The sequence below is a fragment of the Nymphaea colorata genome, chromosome 4, assembly GCF_008831285.2.
Source record: "Nymphaea colorata isolate Beijing-Zhang1983 chromosome 4, ASM883128v2, whole genome shotgun sequence".
NCBI classification, from domain to species: domain Eukaryota; kingdom Viridiplantae; phylum Streptophyta; class Magnoliopsida; order Nymphaeales; family Nymphaeaceae; genus Nymphaea; species Nymphaea colorata.
Window position 1 is genome coordinate 25,751,153 of NC_045141.1, and position 23,583 is coordinate 25,774,735.

The 23,583-nt window shown below is 41.8% G+C and overlaps 4 protein-coding genes and 1 long non-coding RNA gene across 6 annotated transcripts; 1 reads left to right on the forward strand and 4 right to left on the reverse strand.

The window, feature by feature from the left end:
• Window positions 1-563: 563 nt before the first annotated feature.
• LOC116253120 (glutaredoxin-C1-like) lies at window positions 564-3,654 on the reverse strand. Of its 2 annotated transcripts, none has more exons than XM_031627890.2 (2): window positions 3,359-3,654; window positions 564-1,378 (listed from the first exon to the last, which is right to left on the reverse strand). In XM_031627890.2, the coding sequence occupies exon 2, from the start codon at window positions 1,339-1,341 to the stop codon at window positions 907-909; it is 435 nt and encodes a 144-aa protein (XP_031483750.1). In that variant the 5' UTR covers window positions 1,342-1,378; window positions 3,359-3,654; the 3' UTR covers window positions 564-906. The 2 variants fall into 2 exon arrangements, with proteins under 2 accessions (XP_031483750.1, XP_031483749.1); XM_031627889.2 differs by lacking the exon at window positions 3,359-3,654 and adding an exon at window positions 1,937-2,162.
• Window positions 3,655-9,273: 5,619 nt separating this feature from the next.
• LOC116253722 (uncharacterized) lies at window positions 9,274-14,739 on the reverse strand. The gene is made up of 3 exons (XR_004172521.2): window positions 14,391-14,739; window positions 10,107-10,231; window positions 9,274-9,575 (listed from the first exon to the last, which is right to left on the reverse strand). It is a non-coding gene; the product is annotated as an uncharacterized LOC116253722 (long non-coding RNA).
• On the reverse strand, window positions 11,671-13,603 carry LOC116253721 (probable aspartic proteinase GIP2). The gene has a single exon (XM_031628696.2). The coding sequence runs from the start codon at window positions 13,328-13,330 to the stop codon at window positions 11,996-11,998; it is 1,335 nt and encodes a 444-aa protein (XP_031484556.1). The 5' UTR covers window positions 13,331-13,603; the 3' UTR covers window positions 11,671-11,995.
• Window positions 14,740-15,196: 457 nt separating the features above from the next.
• LOC116252858 (protein PROTON GRADIENT REGULATION 5, chloroplastic) lies at window positions 15,197-16,850 on the reverse strand. Its single transcript, XM_031627454.2, has 2 exons — window positions 16,430-16,850; window positions 15,197-15,434 (listed from the first exon to the last, which is right to left on the reverse strand). The coding sequence occupies exons 1-2, from the start codon at window positions 16,691-16,693 to the stop codon at window positions 15,330-15,332; spliced, it is 369 nt and encodes a 122-aa protein (XP_031483314.1). The 5' UTR covers window positions 16,694-16,850; the 3' UTR covers window positions 15,197-15,329.
• An 845-nt stretch (window positions 16,851-17,695) lies between these two features.
• On the forward strand, window positions 17,696-21,954 carry LOC116252859 (uncharacterized). Its single transcript, XM_031627456.2, has 2 exons — window positions 17,696-18,528; window positions 21,407-21,954. The coding sequence occupies exons 1-2, from the start codon at window positions 18,239-18,241 to the stop codon at window positions 21,468-21,470; spliced, it is 354 nt and encodes a 117-aa protein (XP_031483316.1). The 5' UTR covers window positions 17,696-18,238; the 3' UTR covers window positions 21,471-21,954.
• Window positions 21,955-23,583: the final 1,629 nt, after the last annotated feature.

Here is a 23,583-nt window from a genome sequence, read left to right on the forward strand (position 1 = left end):
TGCTCGCCTACCATAAACGTTGGCCCGTATAGTTTGTAGCCATATTTTGCCTCAGCTCATGGCCTTGGCCGTGGATGCTTTTCTTGCTTCCTCCGTGGTTGCCTTAGTTCATTTGTATTCTAGTTTACCCTAGGCTGGGTTAGAGCCTTTTGGGGGTCCGTGGTTGCCTAACTAGGTCTGCTACTTTTAACGCTAAACTACGTCCTATGAAAAGAATATTACACACATCAAGTAAATGTAAACATGACCAATGTTAATACAAATGACGCGGCCGTTTTGTCATTTTTTGCAGTATTAAACGTGCTGCTTACTTGATTTCTAATAACTTGCAGATTGCATTTTGATCGGGACTCTGTTATATGTTTGATTTAAAGGCATTGGTATCAACACTATAAAAAAATCAGATTTTGAATCAAATTGGTCAGAGTGATAGTTAGATCACTAAAGTGCATTAGCAAATCAAGTGAATCGGTTCATTTAGTGATTTAGACAAACCAATTGCGGAACAAAGTAAATCACATTAGAAAAGACATGTAATTTTTGTGACTTTTGAAGGGATCCTATTAGAAAAAGCATGGAAAATGTATTATAAGAAACGCTGAAAACTCACACCATACGCCTTTACCGGGACGATTGGATCCAAGAAGTGGAGTACTTTCCCCCCGTAAAAACAGAGGGTGGTACAATACAACTCTCTTCGTATTTCCTTGTGTTAGGAGAGGAGTACGCAACTCTGGACGCAGAGGTGAATTACATGATTCACTTTACAAGCCAAAAGATCAAATAAACAGGGACAACGCTCGTCGTCACACCAAAATCTGCCGCAGTGGATTCATCGAGTGAATAAATTAGACTCACACAAAAAGAGAAGCGGAGGACAGAGCGGATCCGAGAGGCGGGAAGGGCTCACAGCCAGAGGGCCCCAGCGTCCTTGAGCATGGGAACGAGGTTGCCCTTGATGTGGATAGACATGAGGCGCTCTACGCCGCCGACGAACTTGCCGCCGATGAAGACCGCCGGGACGGCCGGATCCCGGCCCGCGATCCGGACAAGGGCGTCCTCCGTCTTGCTGCCACCGTCCTCCTCCTCGTCTAGCTCGTACAGCGTCGGGTTGACGCCCATGCCGGAGAGGAGCTGCCTTGCCACGTGGCACATGCAGCAGCCATTGAAGCCGAAGATGATCACCGCGTTCTCCGACACTAGCCGCGCGATTCGGTCCAGCGCCGACCCGGGCGGGAAGGGGGACGAGCTCGTCCCGGCCTCACCCGAGTAGCGGTGTCTCCGTGAACCGCCGCTCCGCCCGGTCTCCACCCGGAGGGAGAGGGACGATCTGGAACTCATTGAACTCGAGCACTTTTCCGATTCCGATCCCGAATTCCTGATGCACGAAAGGAAAAGGAAAAGGAAAACAGAATCAGACAGGAAGCACGTAAGAGGCCATGAATTTCACATTTGCTTTCTTGACTGCTCTTTTCTTGAAATTCTGATGGCTTACGTAATGAGCACAGAGCACCATCCCGTCCGGTCGTGTAAACAGAGATAAATAGAGGCACCGTGAATTATACAAGCAATGTGTGCTGAAGAAATTGAAATCCAACCAATAGAATGACACGGAAAGGAGTTCGGAAGCTCAACGCCTACTAGTCGGAAACCTCGATATTTCGTCTTTCTTTCGTTCATCTAAATCTCATGAACGAACTTTCACAATGTGAACGGCACAAGATAGAGAACACATGCGCACGTATGAAGAAATTAAAGAGAAGCTCAACAAAATCCGCCAATCACCGAGACAGAGTGTGAGCCGATTGCAAACAGTGCTCAAGAAAACGACGAAGACGAAGAAGAAGAAGCCGATGCGTAGGAGGAAGATCATAGCAATGAAAGCAGAACGTTACGAAGAATAGATTTCCGAGGATAGACGGGGAGGAAATCTCACCGCTCACCGCAAACCCTAACCAGCGTGGGCGAGTCGGCACAGCGGGAGCGCGGCGCTCACCGATAGACGCAGCTTCGCCGGGCACCCGACGGACGACATTCCAATCTTCCCGGGGTATTCGCTTCGAATGCTTCCTCCACGCGTTGGCGGGCGAACCGAAAACCCAAAATGCAAACGGGAACGGAGAAAAAACAAGCGACAGACGGAGGGAGAGAATTGGCGGAAGAAGTGGGAGGTTGCAAAGCCTTTAATAGCCGTTGCACTGCTGACGTGGCATAGAACACATCGCCTGTCGAATCTCCGCCGTCCACGTTTCCTGAGGTCTGATTTGTCAAACTATTTCTCCGGAACCCCTCAATATTTGATCATTATAAAATAAACCACTCGGGGCTCACCTATATTGTGGGGCCCGTTCTTGAGATGGCGTAATTTTCGGTCTACTTCACCTGGGCCTGCCTCGCCGAGAAGGCTAAAGACAAAAAAAGAGGTGAGCCGCTAGCGGCCTTCGCAAGCAAAGAAAACGGCAATACCACGTCACAGCCGATAGGATTCAGATCACTTGTGTCCAACAATTGTATTTTATAGAAAAGAAAAAGCTCATCTATATCTAGTGTCGTGGACTTAGTGCCCATTGCATGCTGCCTTTTTCTTCCCTAAACTTTTCAAATACCTGCTTAAATTTATGAGGATAGTACAAACATCTTTAAGCTGTTATACATTGTTAAAAAGCACATGGAACTTCTTTTTATGATCATCGATTGAGAAGAGTAACATCATTTTCTTCCGTCCATTTGTCGTCAAATGAGTGGCAAATCATCTTTTGCTGATGGGTTACCCTTCAACTAGAACAAAGTTCTACCTTCCATGCACCACACATTGTTTGATGATCTGAAACTTTTGTTCCAGACATTTTAGTTTTAAGTTTTGTGTTTGTGCATGAAACTAAAAAATTCCTTGGGTTTATAACAACTGTTGAGATTGTATGCACGTCCCCTAATGTGTGAAACGCAATGGTTTACCTAACATTAAAGTTCTACACGTTTAGAAGGACCTTTAATATTGGTACTGAAGTTCTAGAACTGCCCAAAATCTCTTGACACAATTGTTCCACGTTTGTTTGTTTCTAAAACTTCTCATGGAGTTTGAATTAAAATTCCACCAGTACAAAGAGATACCATGTTTCCAAATAGGGCCCAAATGCGGTAAATTTTTTTATAGTTAGAATAGAATATGCAGTGAACATTTCTATGAAAATGTCACTGATTGTTCCACCAAGTTGAAACGGGGAGCTTCGAGCCTATGAAAATGTTTCCCAAGAAATCGACTTGAAGCAGGAAAACGTTTCCGAGCTCGATTTGGCTTTCACTTTCACGTGAACTATGAAAAAGAAGTAACAAGAAAAAGGGGCATTGTCATTAATACCTAATCTCTGGCCGGCCCGGCCTCCTTGAGGCACCTCCCTCTGCTTCGCCCGACCAAGAAAATGGCTTTTCTTCTGTTCCTTGAGCCGATTTGAGCAATGGCCGGCGACTGCTTCTGATCTTAGAGAAACCCAACGAAGATGGAGGGCCAGTAGCAGACAAGAAGCAGAGAATGGTGGTACCCAAGATGGTTTCTGATGTAAAGGCCACTGCCCACCCTTTATATAGACACCATAATACAAGTTTACTAATGCAATAGCAATGTTGTATTATTGTGAAGAACAGGAGGCAGTACCAGGGGCCCAACCAGAGTCACAAATGCGTGCTTTTTTATTTTTACCTCAATGAGTTCTTCGACCTTCTTCTGTCTTTTTCTTTTCTGCGTCTTTCATTATTCGGATGATCGAATGCGTCTTTCTAACTTTTTCCCACCAAAAGTTTCAGGAGATAAATTGTGAACGTTTACGTCTCGAGGCTTGTAGATCTCCTTTTTGTCTTGTCATATCATGTTCTAATAGTGTATGTTCTTATTATTGTCCCCCTTACATTTTCAGGTGACCTTTCTTCCCTTTCAAGGAATGCCCATTTTGTAACTTAACCAGACATGGGAAGGGCTAATGAACAGCAAGAAGCTATTGGTGTGTCCTGTCCTTTGAAAGGCAAGAAGGTCATCTAGATTCATTTAAGAAATGATATTTTTTCCAGTCCCCAACATTTTGTGTTTGTTTAATTTGCTGAGGAATTCAATCACTAGCTTAATGAATTGAATTTGGGGAACATTCAAAATGAAGAGAGTCAATAAGTTTCGGTGGCATCATTTTTCTCGTGATTTCTAGACTTTAAATTTGAAATTAAAATTCAAATAGGAAGATAGATAGAACTGAAAACACAAAAACCAGCTAAAAGGCCAACAAAATATGCATACAAATCAGGGAACAAATTGAACATTTTCATAAATATCTTGATAGCAAAGAACAGGGAAACTTACATCAAACCCTTTATTTATCTGTTTAATCGACTAGAGGTGAACTGCGTAATGCGAACTTATGCCAGAGCTTGAATTCTTGCTCAATGCCAATTTAAATCTTTAAACTTAGACACAATAATGAATGAACAGCAGTTGAATTCTTTGTGATTAGCATGTCATGTAGACGAAGTTTATCAATCAAATGCGGGAAGTTGAGTAACATAAAAGGATGCTGAAGAAGCAATGCCTATTAGAAGGTCCCCTGAGAGAGCAATATTTGAAAGCAAGGCATCTCCATTGCAGGACAAGGAATGCATGGGGTCAAAATCAAAGCCATGGATGTATTGCTTCATGAACAAGCTTGTTTCTCAAACTCAAGGACATTAATTTAATTGAGGATACCATATGCATGTACAACATATCCTCAATTATTAGACAACATTCAGCATTTGAGGGACAAAACATTATTGTCCTCCGTATGAGTGGCACCAACCTTTCTTGTCTTTGCCATGTGGGTCTGTCCCTATATCAAACCTCCTTTAACGAGAGAGAGAGTGCGCGTCTTTCCTCACACCAAATACCAACTGAGCGACCGGTCTGGGCCGTCTGTGTGGACGGCCCACTCTTTAAGCAAACAATAAAAAAAGAACGTGCCCGACACTCGAGAGCCAACACTGGGGGGGAGGCATCAGCTCCCCCGCTTCTTCGACAAGGGGACGTTTTCTTGCCGGCAGACGGCCGGCGGCGATGGGAAGCGACTGGCTGACGACCTTCTTCTTCTTTTTTTTGTTTTTTGGTACATTCTCTTTTTTGAAAAAAAATAAAAACCACGACAACATTAAAATATCCTTCAAAGGAAAAAAAAATGAGTTTATTAAATTGAGATCCTCTGCCTTTTTAAAGGGGTTTTCCATCTGTTTATTACGTAAGCAGTGATGTTCGTAAGCGTCCAATCATGTCTGCCTACTGACGGCCACGGCCACGGCCACGGCCACAACAGCGACAGCCTATTGCGTTGGATCAAAGCAGCGGAGAGACAAAACCAAGCGTTTTTCATTGGTGATTAAAAAGATTCCTGTACTTGCACCATCATATCAATCAAGGCGGAGGCATGTGTAGGTTAAGTGTGTGGGCAATTGCCACACGGACCAGTACCACAATTCTCAGTACTATTATTTTCATTTATATGTTGGCACCCCTTAAAAATTTAATTAGCTTCACCCGTACTTCTCATCCTGTCATTCAAGCAGGCGCCTCCAGTGAACGAAGGGTCCTTCGATATTATTACTCCCATTCGACGACAATATGATAAATGGGTGGCCAACGCTAACTTTGTCGTTGTTGATTGCATGCATGTGAAGGAATTGGTAATGCTTGCATTGCAGGTCAAGCCACCACTCATTTAGATGAGGAGATTGCTCCAGGCTTGATGCACAACAGGGCATCGTGATAGTCGCCTTCAGTACCTTGGAGTTTTCTTACTGTTCAAAAAGCAACGGAGTACTACATCCGACCCTGAGAGTTGGTTTCTTGAACATCAATGAGCATCAGGCTGATCCCCTTTTGTTTTTCTTAATTTTTGTTTTTCGAGAAAGACAGCGAAGATACAATTTATTTTATTTAAGAACATATGCTAGCGTTACTTAGGGAATGATGTTTCTTCTTAACTGCAAAAGGGTGGGCTTCTTTCTTTTATGTTGGTGATGCATGGTAGCCTCAGTTTCTTATTTATCTTGCTTAAGGTTAGTAACTTCAATGATGTTTTAGTTATGTACTGCGAGGATTTCTTTTGCTCATTATCAAATGTACAGAAACTACATTATTAAAACAAAGTTATTGTATGACAAGAAAGTTATTTATTGTCACTAAACCTATATTTTGCGCATTTGCATTTGTTAGACAATTTATTAATTCCCCTGCAAGTTCAAAATTCTGTCTCCGCATCGACTCAAGCAACAAACGCAAGCGCGCATAAACAGAGCTGATGTCAGATGGCGATGGTGGCATGAAAAAGGAGGCAAGTGTGGTGTGGGCACTGTATAGGCAGTTGCCCACACAAACCCAGAAAAAAATACTTATTTTTATATTGATATTTCAAGGTAATTTCTGGCTCCACCCCTGCTGGAGCTTGATATGTTCTTGGCTGATTATATCATCAAAGTCACTATATTTTTGTTTTTTTTTAAGCTATTTTACATCAGAATCATGCCTCTGACATCTCACAGCAATTTGGTTATCTTCTATCTCAACTAATTGCTACCACTTGCTCTTGGAGGCCTTCTGGACTGCCGTCTGTTATGTCCCCTTCTTGTGCATTCCACTATGTTCAGTGTCAAGTGTTACGCTTAATTTGTGAGATACAATGGAAGGAGATGCTGTTATGATTCTGCAAGATTAATTGCATTGGTTGCGGATCCTGCAAGGGCTCTGATCAAAGTCGACCTAATGGTGGAGAAAGGCTAAACAATAATATGTCTGTTCTGCTCCTTGCGGTCCGAATCAGATTAATATCTTTCCGCTACAATTCGTGCAAAATATCGATACAAATTAGACTTGGTGATGTCATGTCATGAAATGCGTTCTTCAAAATGCTATTCAAAGATCATTTTATATAATCTTTGATCAAAGAAGTAATAATTTGGAAACAGATTGAAGCACGAGCCTTATCAGGTTACTGTACCACCTGAAAGCTTATAGAGACAGCCTTATCTTCGGTTAGCGGTGGCGATGGTAGTTGTCTCTATGTCAAAACACTTTACCAAGCCCTTTGGCTGTATTTGGTTGAACATTGCATCTTTTAAATTGGATAGGCTTTGAAAAAATCTGTGAATTTCCGTCTCAGTTCAGAAAGGCAATGCACATTTCGGTGCTTTATTCTCTCCTGCACTCTCCAATGGTGATAAAGCAAGATTCATCCTTTGGTTGGATAAAAAAAAAAATCTTTGTTATTGGATACCACGCAGTCGGCCATGACACACCAAGCCTAATCTCTGATGACTTTAGTAAAGCAAAAAGTAGAAAGAACCACATGTTCTAATGCATGTGTGACCAAAGAATATGGTGCTTCCCCAAGAAAGCTTTTCCTTTAGAAATTCTGCACTCTGACCAACTTGGAGTTGCTTTAAGCACTGCACATGATTATGTTATGGCAGGACTGAGTCATCATATGGAAGAAGGACACCCACTAGAGCTTCTTGGGCCCTGAAACCCGAGTCCACAGACGTGGCAATTGCTCTTTATGACAAGCCATGGCCACGAAGTGACATGGCATCTTTAAGGGAAAGACGATATAAAGGCAGGGAGACCATGGTAGGAAGGCAGTGCATGAGAAGGAAGATGGCAGTGAAGCGAGCAAACAGCAAGCAGGAGGCTGTTGCTCTTGTGAGAGTTCGTGCGAGGCCGTCCATCAGTCCATGGCATGGGATGATCTGTTGGAGGAGGCTAGTGTGGAGGATCAAGGCACAATGGAGGCAGGCCATGAGGGCACACAAGCAGAGGGTGAAATTCAGCTACGACATCTACAGCTACTGCCAAAATTTTGATGACGGCGTTCGATATGATCTTTAGATCCAGTAGGTTGACATGTGCTTGTGACAGGATCAGGGGAAATTTTAATCACTTTTCCCCAAAGCATCGGTCACAAGGTTAATCTTACCTCAATTTTTGTTTTTTCTCCTTTCTTTTTTGCTTCTGTACATATGTTACTGTCTTGGTCCTGGGAGGGAATTCACTTGAACTATCAATAGAGTAAAGTTTCTTTCTCATCTCTGCAGGCATCAAAAAGCCTTTAATTCTTAAAAGTACTGTTGTGTCGTCGAGTTTGTTAGAAGGTTTTCACGTTTAATAGATCATTTGGAAAACAGTCTGGTTCAACTTTCACTTTGGACTGATCTCCCCATAATGGAAATGTTTAGGATTATGGTGGCCATTGTCTATATTCTTGATCAGTAACTTCAGCTTTAAAGCCCACTGTGATGTAACTGGTTCATTCGTCTCCTTCGGGTTTCAAAGGAAGTTCATATAGACGATTAGTAGGTTAAAAGGTTTCTTTTCAGTCAATCGTTTTGGTATCCTGCAACTAAAAGTGTCAACTAATTGAGATTCACAATGCAGAAATGGTAAATTTCAAGTGACTCTAAAATCATAATCCATGTATATATGTTAATGGTTTTTCCTTGTGAAGGTAGTACCGATCAGACTTAGAATTTTATAGTTGGAGATTGTTTCTGCAAATTGCTACCATGCCTTCCATGTAAGATGCTTTCAGGGGGATATAACAGCCATCTATCATCTGAGTGCGGGATTGAATCCCCATCTCATCCAGGACAGCGATCTCTTGCTGGAAATGACCTACTAATACTGGTATTGTCTTATGATAGCACGGCCCTCTTCCTGGGTCATGTGAAGGGGGCCAGTCAAGATCATGCTGTTCGTCTAAACAAGACAACAGACACTCTCAACGGCCAGTTGCTACTCTCTTTAGGTCAGCAAAAGGTTAACAATCCATTGTCCAATGGGCAGGCGCTACTCTCTTTAGGTGAGCAAGAGGCCCTCCATTCCCCCTGCCTCCACCTCCAGGTTCCTGAGACGAAAAGTCGCAGATAAATGTTTTCAAAGCACAAACTAGAAAGGCGGCACCGTTGACAAACCGCACACTTCTCATTGTCTGTTTCTTGGCGTTAATAACATGGAAGCTGCAATAAATTCCGTCTCAGAAGTCATTAGTGCGAATCCCACCCATAGATTGCGCCACTTCCCCTCTCCCCTTCAGAAAGGAAGAAATGGAACCTGCCAACCCTAGAGACCGATCTGTAGTTTCATCATACAGGCATTAATATCCTTTTAGTAATGCAGCAGATCAAAGTGAATATGCCTGTGGGAACTTTTTTGCTTTCAGAACTCTTTAAACTGCAATCAACAATGTATGAAGAGAGAAAGAGAGAGAGAGAGAGTTCAATTTGCACTTTTGATCTTTAAAACATCAGTTCGACGCTGAAAACTGCTCTATGAATCATATTACATATAACACGGCAAAATTTGCAAAGAGACGCCCAGTGCCTGCTTTCTCGGATCCATGGTGGCCAGACCATCGAATTTATCAGGTCAAATAGTCTGCCGTTGACGCAATTTTGCCACTTGATGATTAACTGCAACTTTAAAAGAGGATTGAAGTTGAATAGTTCTTCACGGGTTCGAAACCAACTCTCAAGAGGAGCAACATTACTCATCGCTAGCTTTCTCTTTAAATTACCTGCATTTCAAGCAACAACGGGTTAATGACTACCCAGTCTTAGCACCAAAACGAAAAGGGTAAGTAAATATATGAGATCCAGCAATAAATCAAAATGCCCATCCCACTCATATTAGCCTACTAGTAAAAGTAAGAAGCTTAATTATTTCAAGTTATATCTAGGTCTTCCTAATCGCGTATCAACAATTTGAGTTTGCATAAGTCTCAACCACAAGAACCATCCATGGAATATGATACTATCAAGTCTCCCAGACAATTCACAAGTATTCCTGCTTCAAATATGGCATCGCTTTCTGTAACTGAACACTTGATCAATAGACTGTGCGCGTCTGTTTCTATGGTCTGAACCCTCTAAAATCTCCAATTCTTTATCTGCGCTTCCAGTGTGACTTGTTGAAATTAGGTTAAGGTCACTGACATTCACAAACTCTGGAAGCCAATATCTTCCCCCTTAAACTTTGAACTCATTATCTGTTGTTCATACATATATCCCGCCTTACGAAATGAAGCAGGTTAAGAAGGATGTATAACCTGGTAACTCCCTCATCATCAAGACGGCATTTTTTGTCGACACGTTGTTTACTCTGCCAAGATCAGTTGGCCAACTCACTGCTGTTGCTTCATTTGCTGCTTCACTTTCTGATCAGCACCCAGCCCTTCACATATGAGAGAAGGACATTAGTCCTTGGCCAAGACTATACTATGATTCACTGAATTGCATACATAATGGATCAAGTACTTTGTTTTAAAACTACTCAAGCCATCAAAATCTTGTGTAACATCAAAGAAAAAAAAAATCATGGTTTCACTACTTAGTAAAAAGAATTACTCAAGATCTTAGGAAATGAATATCAAGAACTTAGTTCTGGTTTGTTTCTTGGCTGAGACTATTTTATCACATGAGAAAACAATTGGATGAAGAGAAAGTAACAAAAACAGTCCAAATCTTGGGCAAACACTTCAACTGACCGTGTTAATGTTAATTGAGGGAAATATGCTCTGGAACATAATAGTAACACGCTTCAAATGTTGATCCTCTGTTCCAAAACTAGAAAGGACAATCAGCCCAAATAATTTCCACAACCAATTATAATGAGGAAATCTCTCAGATGATTCGGTTTCTTTTCTTGAAAAAGGGAGAAGAGAAAGGATTCTCAGTATATGGAAGGAACAAACAATTCAAAAATAAATTACAGTCAAAAGGTTCTACTGGCCATCAAGACTCAATGTCAAGAACAACTCCATGTCGAAGATGAATGCTTTTGAAGAGGATTAGCATTGGCAAGTCAGCAGACTAATAAAAGGTAACTAGACCATGCGATGGCTACGACAAGAAATGGTGCAGCAACACCCTATGCTACAGCCAGAACCATTCTTAGCATTAATGTTTTAGACCTGTTAAGACAGAAAACAGATCAGTGCACTACATGTGTTGCTTTATATCACTTCCAAACAAAATTATATCGACAATAAAATAACAATGCCAATACAAGAATTCAACCTAACTTCCAAAAAAGGCAGTGGAAACAAGATGACCATCAAAAATTATGAATAGCCAGCACCAAATCTTATACTCAACTGGATTACACAATGTACTTTACTAGCTAAAACAGTGATGAGATACAAAGGAAATGATAAGTTTTGAACCAGAGAGATGGTTAGCAGGTAAACAATAAGTTACAAATTATATATAAAGTATTTATCTGGTGGAGGAGTTACTCGTGGCAAAGTGATTACGGTTCAAAATTTGGAAATTAAACAGTCACCATAAGAGGGGACACTGATGAAGATACCACTAGCAGGCTTTAGGACGTAGGATCATGTTACAACAAGGAAGCTGATGAAGACACCACTAGCAGGATTCGAGCAGAATGGATAAATTGGAAACAAACTACCGACATGTTAGGTAATAATACATGCTAGGCTAAATGTTAGGAAACATTTAGCAATCATCACCTCATGTACAGACGAGGGAATCTAACTTTCGCAAGTGCGCCTTCGCTAGACTCGACCAAGCGCCTTCAGAAAAAAGGAGAAGTAGACGAAGGAGAAAAAAATCAATCGTCAGTTTGGAATGTTCTCAAAAGCACCTCCATTACTAATATACTTGGTATTATATCCATGAAGAGCCTCATTTCTTTCTGCTCTGAGATCGAGGCTGATACCAAATCTGCGTCAGGTGAATTCACCTTGGATTTTACAACTCTAGATTTGATATTTACAATATATTATGAAAACTATGGATCTGTAGTCCGAGGAAGAAGGGTTGGCCTACACATCGATGAAGACCTCCGCTGATATGAGGTAGCTTTGGATATCAGATATGAGGTTGCCAAAACAGACAACCTTCTTTTGATTTATTTTCCATGATCGAAGCACACCGATACACTTCTTTTGGACTAATTGATTCCAATATCCAACTAAGCAGAAGAGAAATTGAAGTTGGCACAGGTTGTCTGCCTGAGCAAGAGTGTGGAGCCGAAACCCATCGTGGACTGCTCGAGATCGAACTCCAGCAGATGGTTCTCCAGTTGGTATCCTCCGATCACGACCGACGCCGTGTTGGCCGTCCCGGCCGCATCCAGGAACCCCAAGCACATAACTCCATTGCCCATGTCCACCATGGAATTAGAGCCATAGATCTTCCACCCGAAGCTTGCCCCCTGAAACTGCAGCTCGATCTCCGGCACCGCCCACCCAAGCCTCGTGCTCGTCACGTTCTTACTGCTGAAGCACGCTCGGAAGGGCGGCCAGTTTGCGGGCGATGCCACCCTCGCGATGCCCATGGCCGTCGCCTCCTTCAAGAACGCCGCCTCCAGCGCCGCGTAGATCGAGCTCTCGAGCCAAGTGTGCGTGTCCACCGTGCTGATCTTCGTTCCCCCATTGCCATTCCGCAGCTCCAGAAGCGTGGCGTTCACGGGAACCGCCTTGCCGTTCACCATGATGGAGGTCAGCTTCACGAAGTACTCGATGGTCGGCTCAATCGTCGAGTAGGAGCCATGGGAAATGGCAACCGGGTTGTTCAGGAGCTTGGTGTAGGCAAGCGGCTTTGACACGTCGGCGCCGGGGAGCAGCACGTAGGGGCCGTCGCCGAAGAAGATGGCGCCGGGAGACGTCGTCGACGGCGACAGACAGATGGCGAATTTCTTCTTGAGTCCGAACCGACTAGCCAATTGCTTCGGGGGACTGACCTCCCATTGGCCCAACCCGAACATCCCGGCGCTTCCCGACGGCAGGCCCTGTAGAAGGATAAGGGGACCGCATATGAAGAGGAAATGCGGTACCGTGACCAGAGGACCGACTCTCCGGCCATCGGTAGATCGGAGGGCGAGTACGTCGTCGGCGAGCAAGCCGTACGTGAACATATGTTCGAGGGCGGCGACGGTGTTACCGACCATACCGGTGCAGGTGTTGTTGGTGCAGCCCGGTCTGGGCTGCGGTTCCATACAGACCAGGTTGCAGTCTCGGGCTCGGGCGAAGGTGCAGGTGGAGGAGCGGCAGGGGGCGGAGCGGTAGGTGGTGGACCGATACCCTTCGTCGCAGTAGACCCAAAGGTAGGCGGATCCAATGTCAACGACGAATTTGTCGGGGAGGAGAGGCGTCTTGTGTTGGAGTGTGGTGACGTAGAGTCGAGTGCTGGCGTCCTTGGTGACCGGAAGGACGAGAGCCTTTGGCGGAGATGCAGCGGCAGCGGCGAGGCAGAAGAGGATCAGGAAGTGGAAGAAGAGCTCCATGGCAGCGAACCCAGGAGCCATGGCTTCCGTTTGGACGCTTGATGAAGCAAATGGGAAGTCGAATATAAAGGAACGCCCACCGTTGACTTGCAGGAGGAGAAGGATTATTCATGGCCGGTCTAAGTGGGGAAGGATACTCACCGACAGTATGCCGCCCATTGGATGATTTTCAGGGAACTCACAGCAGTAGGAAGGGAACTAAATTAAAACGGCGCCGTGTTTGACCATTTTAACACAAATGATTTTTTCATACAGAACTTTATGCAAGTCATCTTTTTGTGTGTACATTCAAGTAGGAGCTCATACTGAATTTGTTCGTACGTGTATTCTTTTATTAAAAAATGACAGACCGCACTATTTGCACGAAAGAAGATTAAGTGCTAACTTTGTCATATCTATTTTTCTTGTATTTTACCTTTTCCATTTAATTTTAGCGAATACATATATGAGTGGTGGAGCTACATATGAGGTGGGCAGCTTCTTCGTGTTTTCTTATTTTCATATTAACATGTTCAAATATATATATATAGTTATATATATATATATATATATATATATATATAAGTGTCCCATCGACTTGCCTAACGCTGTTTGAATGCAGAATGGATAAAATAAAGACAGACAAAAGAATTATTACCGTTGGCAATCTATATTCATTACTTAAAACATGACCTCCACTCCACAACAACCTGTTCAATGGCTAAAAAAACATGAAAACCTCAAACTGTAGATAAAATGGAGAATAACATGCCCAACTAAGAGTGTAGAATCCAGCTCAGTAGAATTGAAAGATGGACGAAGTTATAATATAGGGGATGAACATTGAAGATCCTTTCTTTTTTCCTACAACAGCTCAGTACAAATTTCATAATTTTTCAAACTTCATGCTCTCTTTCTAAGCAAGAAATGGGGAGCAAAGTTTCCATTCCCCCAATCCATGGAATCAAGTTCAGTTCCAAAAATTCCAATGTATCATACAATACCTTAGGTATTCCCGTGCAATAAAATGGACTTTCACATTATATATTAATCCAAATTGGAGACGAGAATTATGAAATTCGAAGTAAAACGCGAGTTAGACCTCTGAAGAGAATGAGGGTTTCCAATATCGGGGAACCGAGGGAACCCTCGGAGATGCTCGCCGGACATCGGGCCGACGGGAGGAGCTTGGCAGGAGCCTCCCACGGATGAAGCTATCGTTTGAGTTCTTGGCCCCTTTCGGTAGTTCAGGAAGCAGAGGGGAACCCAAACGCAGAGCTCTCCTCAAAATGGGGCTTCGGGCAGAGACGAACGTACCAGATTGAGGGCACACCCGGCGCTGGGGGCAGAGTGCGTCCTTACCTCGAAGAAACGACCTTCCTTCTGTTCAAGAATGAGAGTTCGATGCGGAGAGCTTCTTTGGCAGATGAAGCCGCTTCATGCGGCGACTATGTTGATGTACCTTTCTTTTACCATATTTAACTATATCGGATATTTATATATTTGGATTCAAATTTTCATCAGAATACCAAGGAGAAAAAAAAGTTTAAATATTTTCATATTTAATTTGAACAGGGCTTTCTAATATATAACTGAGTCATTTCAAAATATATGGATTTGGGATTAATATACAACATTTATTTGAAATAGGATCCGAATGATAAACTCTTTTTTTCATATCCAACTTTAATTGAATTGTCTTAAACGATACGGGCGCAATGCGAGTCATGCTCGTTCGTTCATTTTTCCACTGCCTAGCTAAAAATAAACCTATTTTTTAAGTCCCGTTCCGTTGAGATTTACGATTTTTCTAATACCAACATCGTCATGCATTTATTGCAAAAAAAAAAAAAGAGACGGAATCACATTGGGTTGAGCAAGAAGAGAAACCACCACTAACAAGCGAGATTCAAGAATTAAACCCGTTTAGTTATTATTGTCAAGAATCATTGAAGAGCATTTACATCTCATAAAAGTAAAATACACTGGGAAGAAGGGAAAGCAGAGAAATGGGGGCTGGGCTGCTCCTACATATGATATGTCAAGCCAGAAATCCCAACCTTTCTCCATTCTTCTTCGCCAAACGAATCAATCCCTGCCTCTGTTTACCATCTGCCCCGATCGACTTGCAGAACTCCGTAATCACCTGTACGTTAAACCTTCACTTTTTAAGTATCAATCGGCATTAAGAAACACATTCAAATGAGATTTGTATGGTGAAGATTGGAATTCAGATTCAGATTTGGTTTCAGTCTCGAGTGAACCTACATCTCTTGTTCATTTTGAAATAGGTTCTTAATACATCATAATGTGGTTTTTTACTTAGTTGTTGTGTATTTAAACATGTAGGATTCAAATGTGGAAATAAGAGTCAGATTTAGATTGGATTGGATTTGACTCGGATTCAGACATAATATAATACCTTTTTCTTTCACTTGTATTCAAATCTAAATGTGATAAATTCGATAAGATAAAGAGTATATCAGATTGAAATCCCAGGGGTTGACATGGTATACACTGAAAATGAGAGAGGTGTCTCGCTTATCCCTGTTCTCCTTAAGTATTTAAAAGTGAAACTTATTTACAATAACTTTTCTTAAACCAGACATCCTTAGGTCCAGGTTCTACCAGTCAAAAACAACAATGGTCATCTTTGAGAAATATATATAGCAGAGTGAATTATGTCCATGCTACCCATAATAGCTAGGGCATAGTCATCAAGGGTTCTAAAGATGGGCCTTAATTAATATTATGTAATTAACTGCTCTTGTGGTAGCGAGAGATGAGACCTATCTCCAAGGAGGTTGGTTTAAGGGTGGAGGTTGGTTTAAGGGTTGGAGCAAGGGTCGATAGGCGGTTGGTTTTGTTTCGATCACTAACATGCAAGCTGAAGCACGACAGAAGTGACGCGCAAATAATTTAGAAAGATCAGCACCCCCTGGTCTGGTCTGAGAACTAGGAACTAGATCCACAATTAAACAACGGAAAAGGAAATTCAATTCAATTCTTTCACCAAACCGCACAGAATTAAGAGTCATGGCAGAAGTTAGGGAGCAAAAATGATGAACTGATGGCAATTGGTTCCTATGACAGAGAGAGCGAGAGGGGAGGACTAGGAGGTGTGAGGTTGTGGGCATATACCTGAGAGTGGAGGGCGATGGCTTTGCCCCTGAGCTGGTTGAACCGCTTCTTCCCGATGATGTTCCTCGTCACAACCACAAGCGGTGCGAACAACCCTTTCCCTTCGTTCACGTTCTTCATGACAGGGCTGGACCTGCAGGGCCGCGCCGTCCGCACCGAGCTCGGCGCCGCCAACCTCACCAGCTTGCTGCTGCTCTCCTCCCCTGCTACGGAGGAACCCCAACCTCCATGGAAGGACGAAGACAGGCTCACGGAGGCGGCCATGTTCTCTCTTCCTCAACCTCTCTGATCGACTAACCTAATGGGGCTTCGAGGCCCTTTTGTTGATGAGGAGGAAGGGGGAGAAAATCGTGGAAGGACGGCCACAGGATTGGCAGATGGGATTCTGGCTCAGAATCTAGAGAGAAGCGACGTGGACCTCCCTCCGCCGTTCTGGACTCCCAATTGGTGGACTTGGAAAATCGGGGGGGTCGATATTCTGATATTTGCGGAAACTTGGGAGCCACGAATCCAAAACGCGGGCAAGTTCATGAATTTTTTTGAAACCTCTCAAAGTTCATGAACTTGGGCAGTCTGAGATGTGACCTGCGCACTTGGGGCTGTAAATGGGTCGGCCGTTCAAATTCTTGAGTTCCTTGTCGTCGTCCTGAAACTTGGGCGTACCTAACATTCTAGATCACGTTTCAAAATTGGAGTTTGCCACAAAAAATCCTGCTCTGTCATGAGCTTCACGAGACCTGAATCTGACGTTCCTAGTGAAGAGAGGAAGGTGGTGCTCCTCACAAAAATGTCGTCCACAAGTTCTACTTTGATATGAAGGTTCGGCGAAGCACAACAGCACTTCTACATCAGGTATGCAAAAGTACCCAAATTCTAACCCCCATACCTTGGTATTGCTTAAATGTTTTTTATTGATATAATCAACATGTTAATCTAAGGTACTTGGATGAGGTCTGTGTACCCATGTCACTCTGCCCGGTACCCATACCCAGAGTTGGTACTTGAATACTTTGTAAATCAAAGCTGATCCAAATTGTTCAATTTTTTGCAACTTAGTTTTTATTCCATGTTTAGAATTACTGTTTATTAACATGTAATTTTTTTGTTTAAAATCACTTGTTTATTTTTGTATTAATTTGCCTATATACATGCATATATATCCTACCATGCTCACATTTTCTAAATGTAACAACTTGTCCTACTCTTGAACTCTAGTTTATGGTTCGTTGGATACCATATTGTCTCCTAAGAGCTTTTGACTCCAACTCCAAAATAAACTTCATTTTTAATACAAAGCTAAACTTTTAAAACATTACAATATCTATATCTAATATGTAATTAATTGTAATTAGTTTTGCAACTTTTATAGTCGTCGATTCTTGAAAACACATCATTGCCAGCCCCTTCCGCATGTAAAAGTCGGATCTTAAGGTAATCCAAGACCCAAACCCGAGCCCTGACATCCTTTTCTTCTCAAATCTCAACCGTCATTTTATTTTGATTATCGGGAAATCAACGGAACCGATTTCTTCTTTTCCAGTCCTTTCGGTCGCGTATGGGCTAGGCGGTTGGCTTTGTTGCCCTCTCTCCCTCTCTGTTTCTATGGGGTAGATGTCAATCTCTCCTCCCTCTCTCTCTTTCTGTTTCTATGGGGTAGATGGGAGTCGGCATGTTTTTTCCTTTGGGACCCAAGATTTGGATTGTTTACGTTGTCGCATGATGAATCCGGGGAGCTTCTATTGCCTCTGGTTTGCTTATGAATTGGATTCTCGACGGATTGACGACGGAACATAAGAAATCTATGGACGGATGAGGAATTGGGGCGTAATAATTGCTTCGAGGATGAATGCTGGTGCATCGAACTACGGCGATTCGAAGAAGGGGAAGAAGGTGGTCGCCGTTAAGGAGTTGGCCTCGCGATACGAGGAACAGGAAGATGTGGTGGGAAGGGACGACGAAGAGCTGAAATCCTTGCTGCCTCTGCAGAAGGAAGGAAGCTTCAAAGGAGGCGCCAATGGTGGGACGGAGTCACGGAGAAAGGTTCAGTGGAACGATAAGGATGGCGACAAACTTGCGCAAGTTCGTGAGTTCGTGCCAAGGTACTTTACATTGAAAAGGAATCTTGTGCCGTCATCTCCATTCACATGTTGGTGATGGTTCTTTTTTTTTTTTTGGTATTGTTCTACTTCTATGGGTGGTTCATAATTATCTTTTCGGCTTGGCCTTCGCTTCGGTATCTGTTTTCTTCCATGTTCTGCCTTTTTATGCTTCCGGCGTTCCGCAATTTACGCCACTTGCTGTGGCAACAAAGAAAGGCATAACATGCAATTTTAAAATGAATTCAGGAGTAATGAAAGATATCGATCGTTCAACGTCATTTTGACCCTTTATCTCGGTACCATTTCCTGTTTAAAGTATCTTTGTGTTGAATGCAACCAATTATCTGGGAGCAGAATGTGCTATCGGGTTACCATGCAAACAATCTTTCTTCAGCAGCTATTAGTTCGCCTGAGAGTTATTTATTTTTTTTAATGTTGCATAATTTTCTGGATTGCAATCATGCAGATGACATAGTAGCGGTTGGCCATTCAGATAATTTGGAAATCTACCCTTGAGGTTTGTCTGTCGAATTAGATCAAAGATGGATGCCATTTGAAGGAATTGGAGGTGAAGTAGTGCCTGCACCGGGGACTTGATTCAGGATCCTGGTTATCTGCTTTTTTCTGCCTTCACAACCATATTGGCGCGTTGACTTTTTAGTCTTTAATGTTGGTTACTTAAGGGTTCTCTGCAGGCAACCGAAGAGAATAGCAGTCTGCCAACACACCCAAATTATCAAAAGATTTCAGACGTTTCCCGGGAAAATTTAATCATGTTCCGTGAAGTCATGAAATATCAAATCATCACGTTTATGACTAGTATAGCATATATTTGTCCTTCCTTACACATTCAAAACATTCATATGCATTCCATAAGTTATGTATGATTGGTTGAATGTCAAACTCAAAGACTTAAGGCAGTGTCACAACCAAGAACTCCACTGAATTTGGAGGCGAGGAGGTGTTTCTAATTATTTATTTGTTTGGAAACACATTGACATGTTACAGCGCATGATATAGGCATCTTTTCTTCTGTAAATCTATATTCACTATTCTATGAAATTGTAAAAATGAAAGGAAGCTCTAAATGGTGGTACTAACTCATTCAATTGGAAAATTTCTGTTGTCAGATCTTGGAGAATAGAAGGTTAGGCAAGTGTTCATGCATATGCATCTCTCTTTTTGTTCCTTCATGCTTAACATAGCTGGTCATTGCGGCTTTGTATTATGTTTAAATGTTTAGTCAAAAGAATGCATGATAACAAAGACTAAAATCTTTATGTAGTTTAAGTTTAGGCTGCCAATCAAGAAATAACCATCTTCACCCATTGGTTACAAATCATAGCCTGTCGATCGAATGCTTCAAGTGACCTGGATCAGTAGAAATTGATGAGGAAATACTGTCAACAACTAAGCACTTCATTTAATCCAAAAGGAGTTCTACTAATGATGATGTTAGATCCCACATGTTCTTTTGTACTATAGCTGGCCACTATATCCTGTTCCATTCTGCTACCTTATTTTATATAGTTTCTTACACTCTTCCTGAACTTTTTTCTTGCTTGTTGGTACACTGCATGCTAACGTCCATCTTCTTAGGTATCCCTAAGCTGTTTCATCGTACAATTGTTTGTTTCATAGCTTTGCAGTTGTTTGTACATTGTACATTGATGCAGTTGTATTAACGTGAAGAACTATCAAGTTCTCTTACCTCTTAACTTGTTTTTGGAAGGCTTTCTATTATCAGTTGATATAGGAAGTCAAGCTTTTGGTTTTCAGTTGTACTTGTCTACTATTTTCTTCCTCCTCTTCTCTTTTAAATACTTGCTGTAGCTGACTGTGGTTTGCTGCTTGTGGTGTCCATCTTGATCCTTCATCAAGAAAAGTGATGAAGGTAAAGGGAGCTCTTCATCTCATCGCTCATATTCACTGTGTTTCATTAGATTGTTGTGGTTCAGAAACTTCTTGCCAAAGTCTTCCTATAAAGTTTTGGAGGACTTTGTCGCTTCCTGATTTCATGAATGTATTATTGTTGTGATTCAAGAGAATCTCAAACTTTGCCAGTCTTTTTCATTGGCCATTATGTCCTTCCTTTTTCCTTTTTTTCTTAGCTATTTGTTTGACCGCTGTCCACATGCTGCATGTTTTATGCACATGGAACAACATATATTTCTTGTCTTTGAAAATTTATCTTGATCTCTAACTAATAATTGCCATCATGGCACAGAGCTATCCCCTAGGTAGGGCTGAAGGAAAGTAGTGGTAATGATACAAAATCATGGGATCGAGATGGATCAGTGTTGTTTGGCCGTGAGTTTCTAACTGTTCAAAGTTCAAACACAAACTATTCTGTGAATTTGTTAATTAACCAAGGCATTTTTCAGAAGACAGATATAGGCGCAGGAATATTCGAACTGCTCTGGAATTGTCTTCTCTGGCTTTCAAGTGTTGAATTTTGATCTACAACCCTGTTTTCTGAGTGCACCTGAATCCTTTTCAATAGAAAAGCTTGTATGTGACCTTGTTGTTTTCAACTTCATTTAGTATTTAGCAGTTAGCACCCCAGGACATCCGTACCTCATTGGATTCTCATTCTTGTCACCAGATTTAGGAAACATTGTGTCTGGCTCATTGATAAGCCTTCAAACACTCATCTACACAGAATCACTTAAATGAGCAATTCCCTTCCTTAGGATGTGATCTTCCTTTTTTGGTTCTGCATAATGCAATGCTAAATAGTAAATACCACTGCGCTTTGAATTTCTTGACCATTTCATCGGTAGATTACTTTCCTATGTTCCAATTTGTATTGATTGCCTACTGTTTTTATAGCTTTAGACTTGTATTTGCTTCATCTTTTTCTCTCTTTTATTTGCAGTGATTCAAGTGACAATGATTGCGATGAGGACGATTTGGATTCATGTCTATGTGTAATAGTGTAAATATGTGTTCTTTGCTTTGACATGAACCAATTAGTTCTTCATTTGGGATTACTAATGCGAGCAGCAAGCTGACATGATAAAGATTGGAGGGGTTGAAGATTGTGTCTCATTCATTTTATAGGAGAAACTTGGAGGTATTCGCATGAGTGTTGAGGAACTGTGAACATAGAGCTATAGGAACCTCATTTAGTTTGAAATTTCTGTATTGTTAGATCCTCTGTCGTTGGCGGCTCGTGTTGAAATTTGGAGATTGTTCAAAGAAGATGCTGCTTTTCCTGCTGTACATTTTCTGTATGTTTAGTTAACATTCTTGACTAGGTTGGCAGTTCTAATGATCATCTGGAGAGTACATGGGCATGGATATAGTTTGGTGGGTACTGTAGCAAGGAAAAAGTATTCTTCTAAGATCTGAAGGTTGTAAATTCACGGTTTATGTATTTTGACAAGTGAGTAAAGAGTTTAGGAATTTTACTAGTAAAAACAACTCGTTGTTGACTGTTGCTGTTCTTACACCGTCTTATGCCAGCCGCTATCATCATATATCAACGTGATGCTGAAGCTGCTAATCAAATTTTTTTGGTTATGGCTTCATGTTAACCACCCATGACAGGCTATGATGGTGTCTCTAATTTCAGAAGTGTGCTTGCATATAAACTACGTGACAACAATGTATAGCTTGCATAACCGTTGCATTTGTGGTACTAAAGAACGACATGGGCTTTCATTGATCGACTCTGTCTGTCTGACAACGTTGTGCATGTGAACAGATTCACCTTGTCCTGTTTTGCCTGGATGTCAGGCGCGTTATGTGGCTCTTAAATTTGTGACAGCTCTTAAAATTAAAAGACCAAACCTGGATGTGATCATCAGAGCAGCTGAATGCTTGATTGCTTTGTTTTGCTTCGGGCAGTCGCCATCCGGGCATTGATTTCCATTGTTGGTTCAGTAGGAGCCGGGTTAAGCAGGCACTGTACAGTTGCTTAAATAGTTTGGTTAGACCAAGGTTATGATTATCATTGTGGAACTTAGCTCAGAACATATGAGGAAGAAGTTTTACTTTGGCCCGTGCTTATTAAGTTCCCAACAAAAGAGAGAGAGAGAGAGAGAGAGAGAGCTACTATACATGCAAATGTAGCAGCAAAGTTACAAATGCATATAACAAGCAAGTTCTTTCTATGTGAGATCTTCTGGAAACCTTTCGCACTGAAAAATATCTCTCACTACAGGTTGTGAAGACTGATATAAACAATCATGAAGATGTTTCCGCTTCCCATTTGTTCAGCTTATGATATGATATTATTGTGCTAGAAAAATGATGGAGCTGCTCTGCGTGCCTTTGTCGTCCACATTCTCTCCTAATTTAAATTTTAAACCGGTGAATGCTGCGACAAGTGGTGGTCCATGGGAGAATGATATGGAGGTGGAGACAGGAGGGAAGTTGTTCCAAGAATTTCAATAGGTAAATTTTAAAGAGATAGAAGATAAATAAACACAACGATGATGGATTTGGTGTCACCCTGCGGCGACTTGTATATTGTGACGTACACACGCCACGCCAAGGCAAATAATTATAGCAAAAAATATTTAAACACTTTTGCTAAGAAAAGGTGAAAAAAAATTTCTTAAGGTATATTTAAAGAACAAATAAAAGTTGAGAAGGGTCAGTCTTGAATCGGCTGCCGGGTTCAAATCGGTTTGCTAATGATTTGATTTGGATCGGTCTGTTCGAGCTGATTGGGCCGATTTGGATAACAAGACTCGAATCAGCTCTCAATTAATATACTGATCTGCTTTGTTGGCCTTCCGATCATTAAAATGGAAATCAAGTACACGTTGGCATTGCTTCCTATTTAGGAGTCAGATCAGATGGAGGTGGGTCTTTACCGTAACAGTTGGTTGGGACTTTGATAATACAAATGCTGCAGTGTAAATTTTTTATGGAACCCAACATGCATTTGGGCGTCTTTTTCTATAGATTCAGTAATATCACATAGTTTTCAGATACGGGATTCGTTATAGTTGATTGGATTTCAGATAAGGAATTCATTATAGTTGGAGCTTTGGGGATTCGGATTCAGGTTCTGAGACAACATTTCGAATTTAAATTCAAGTC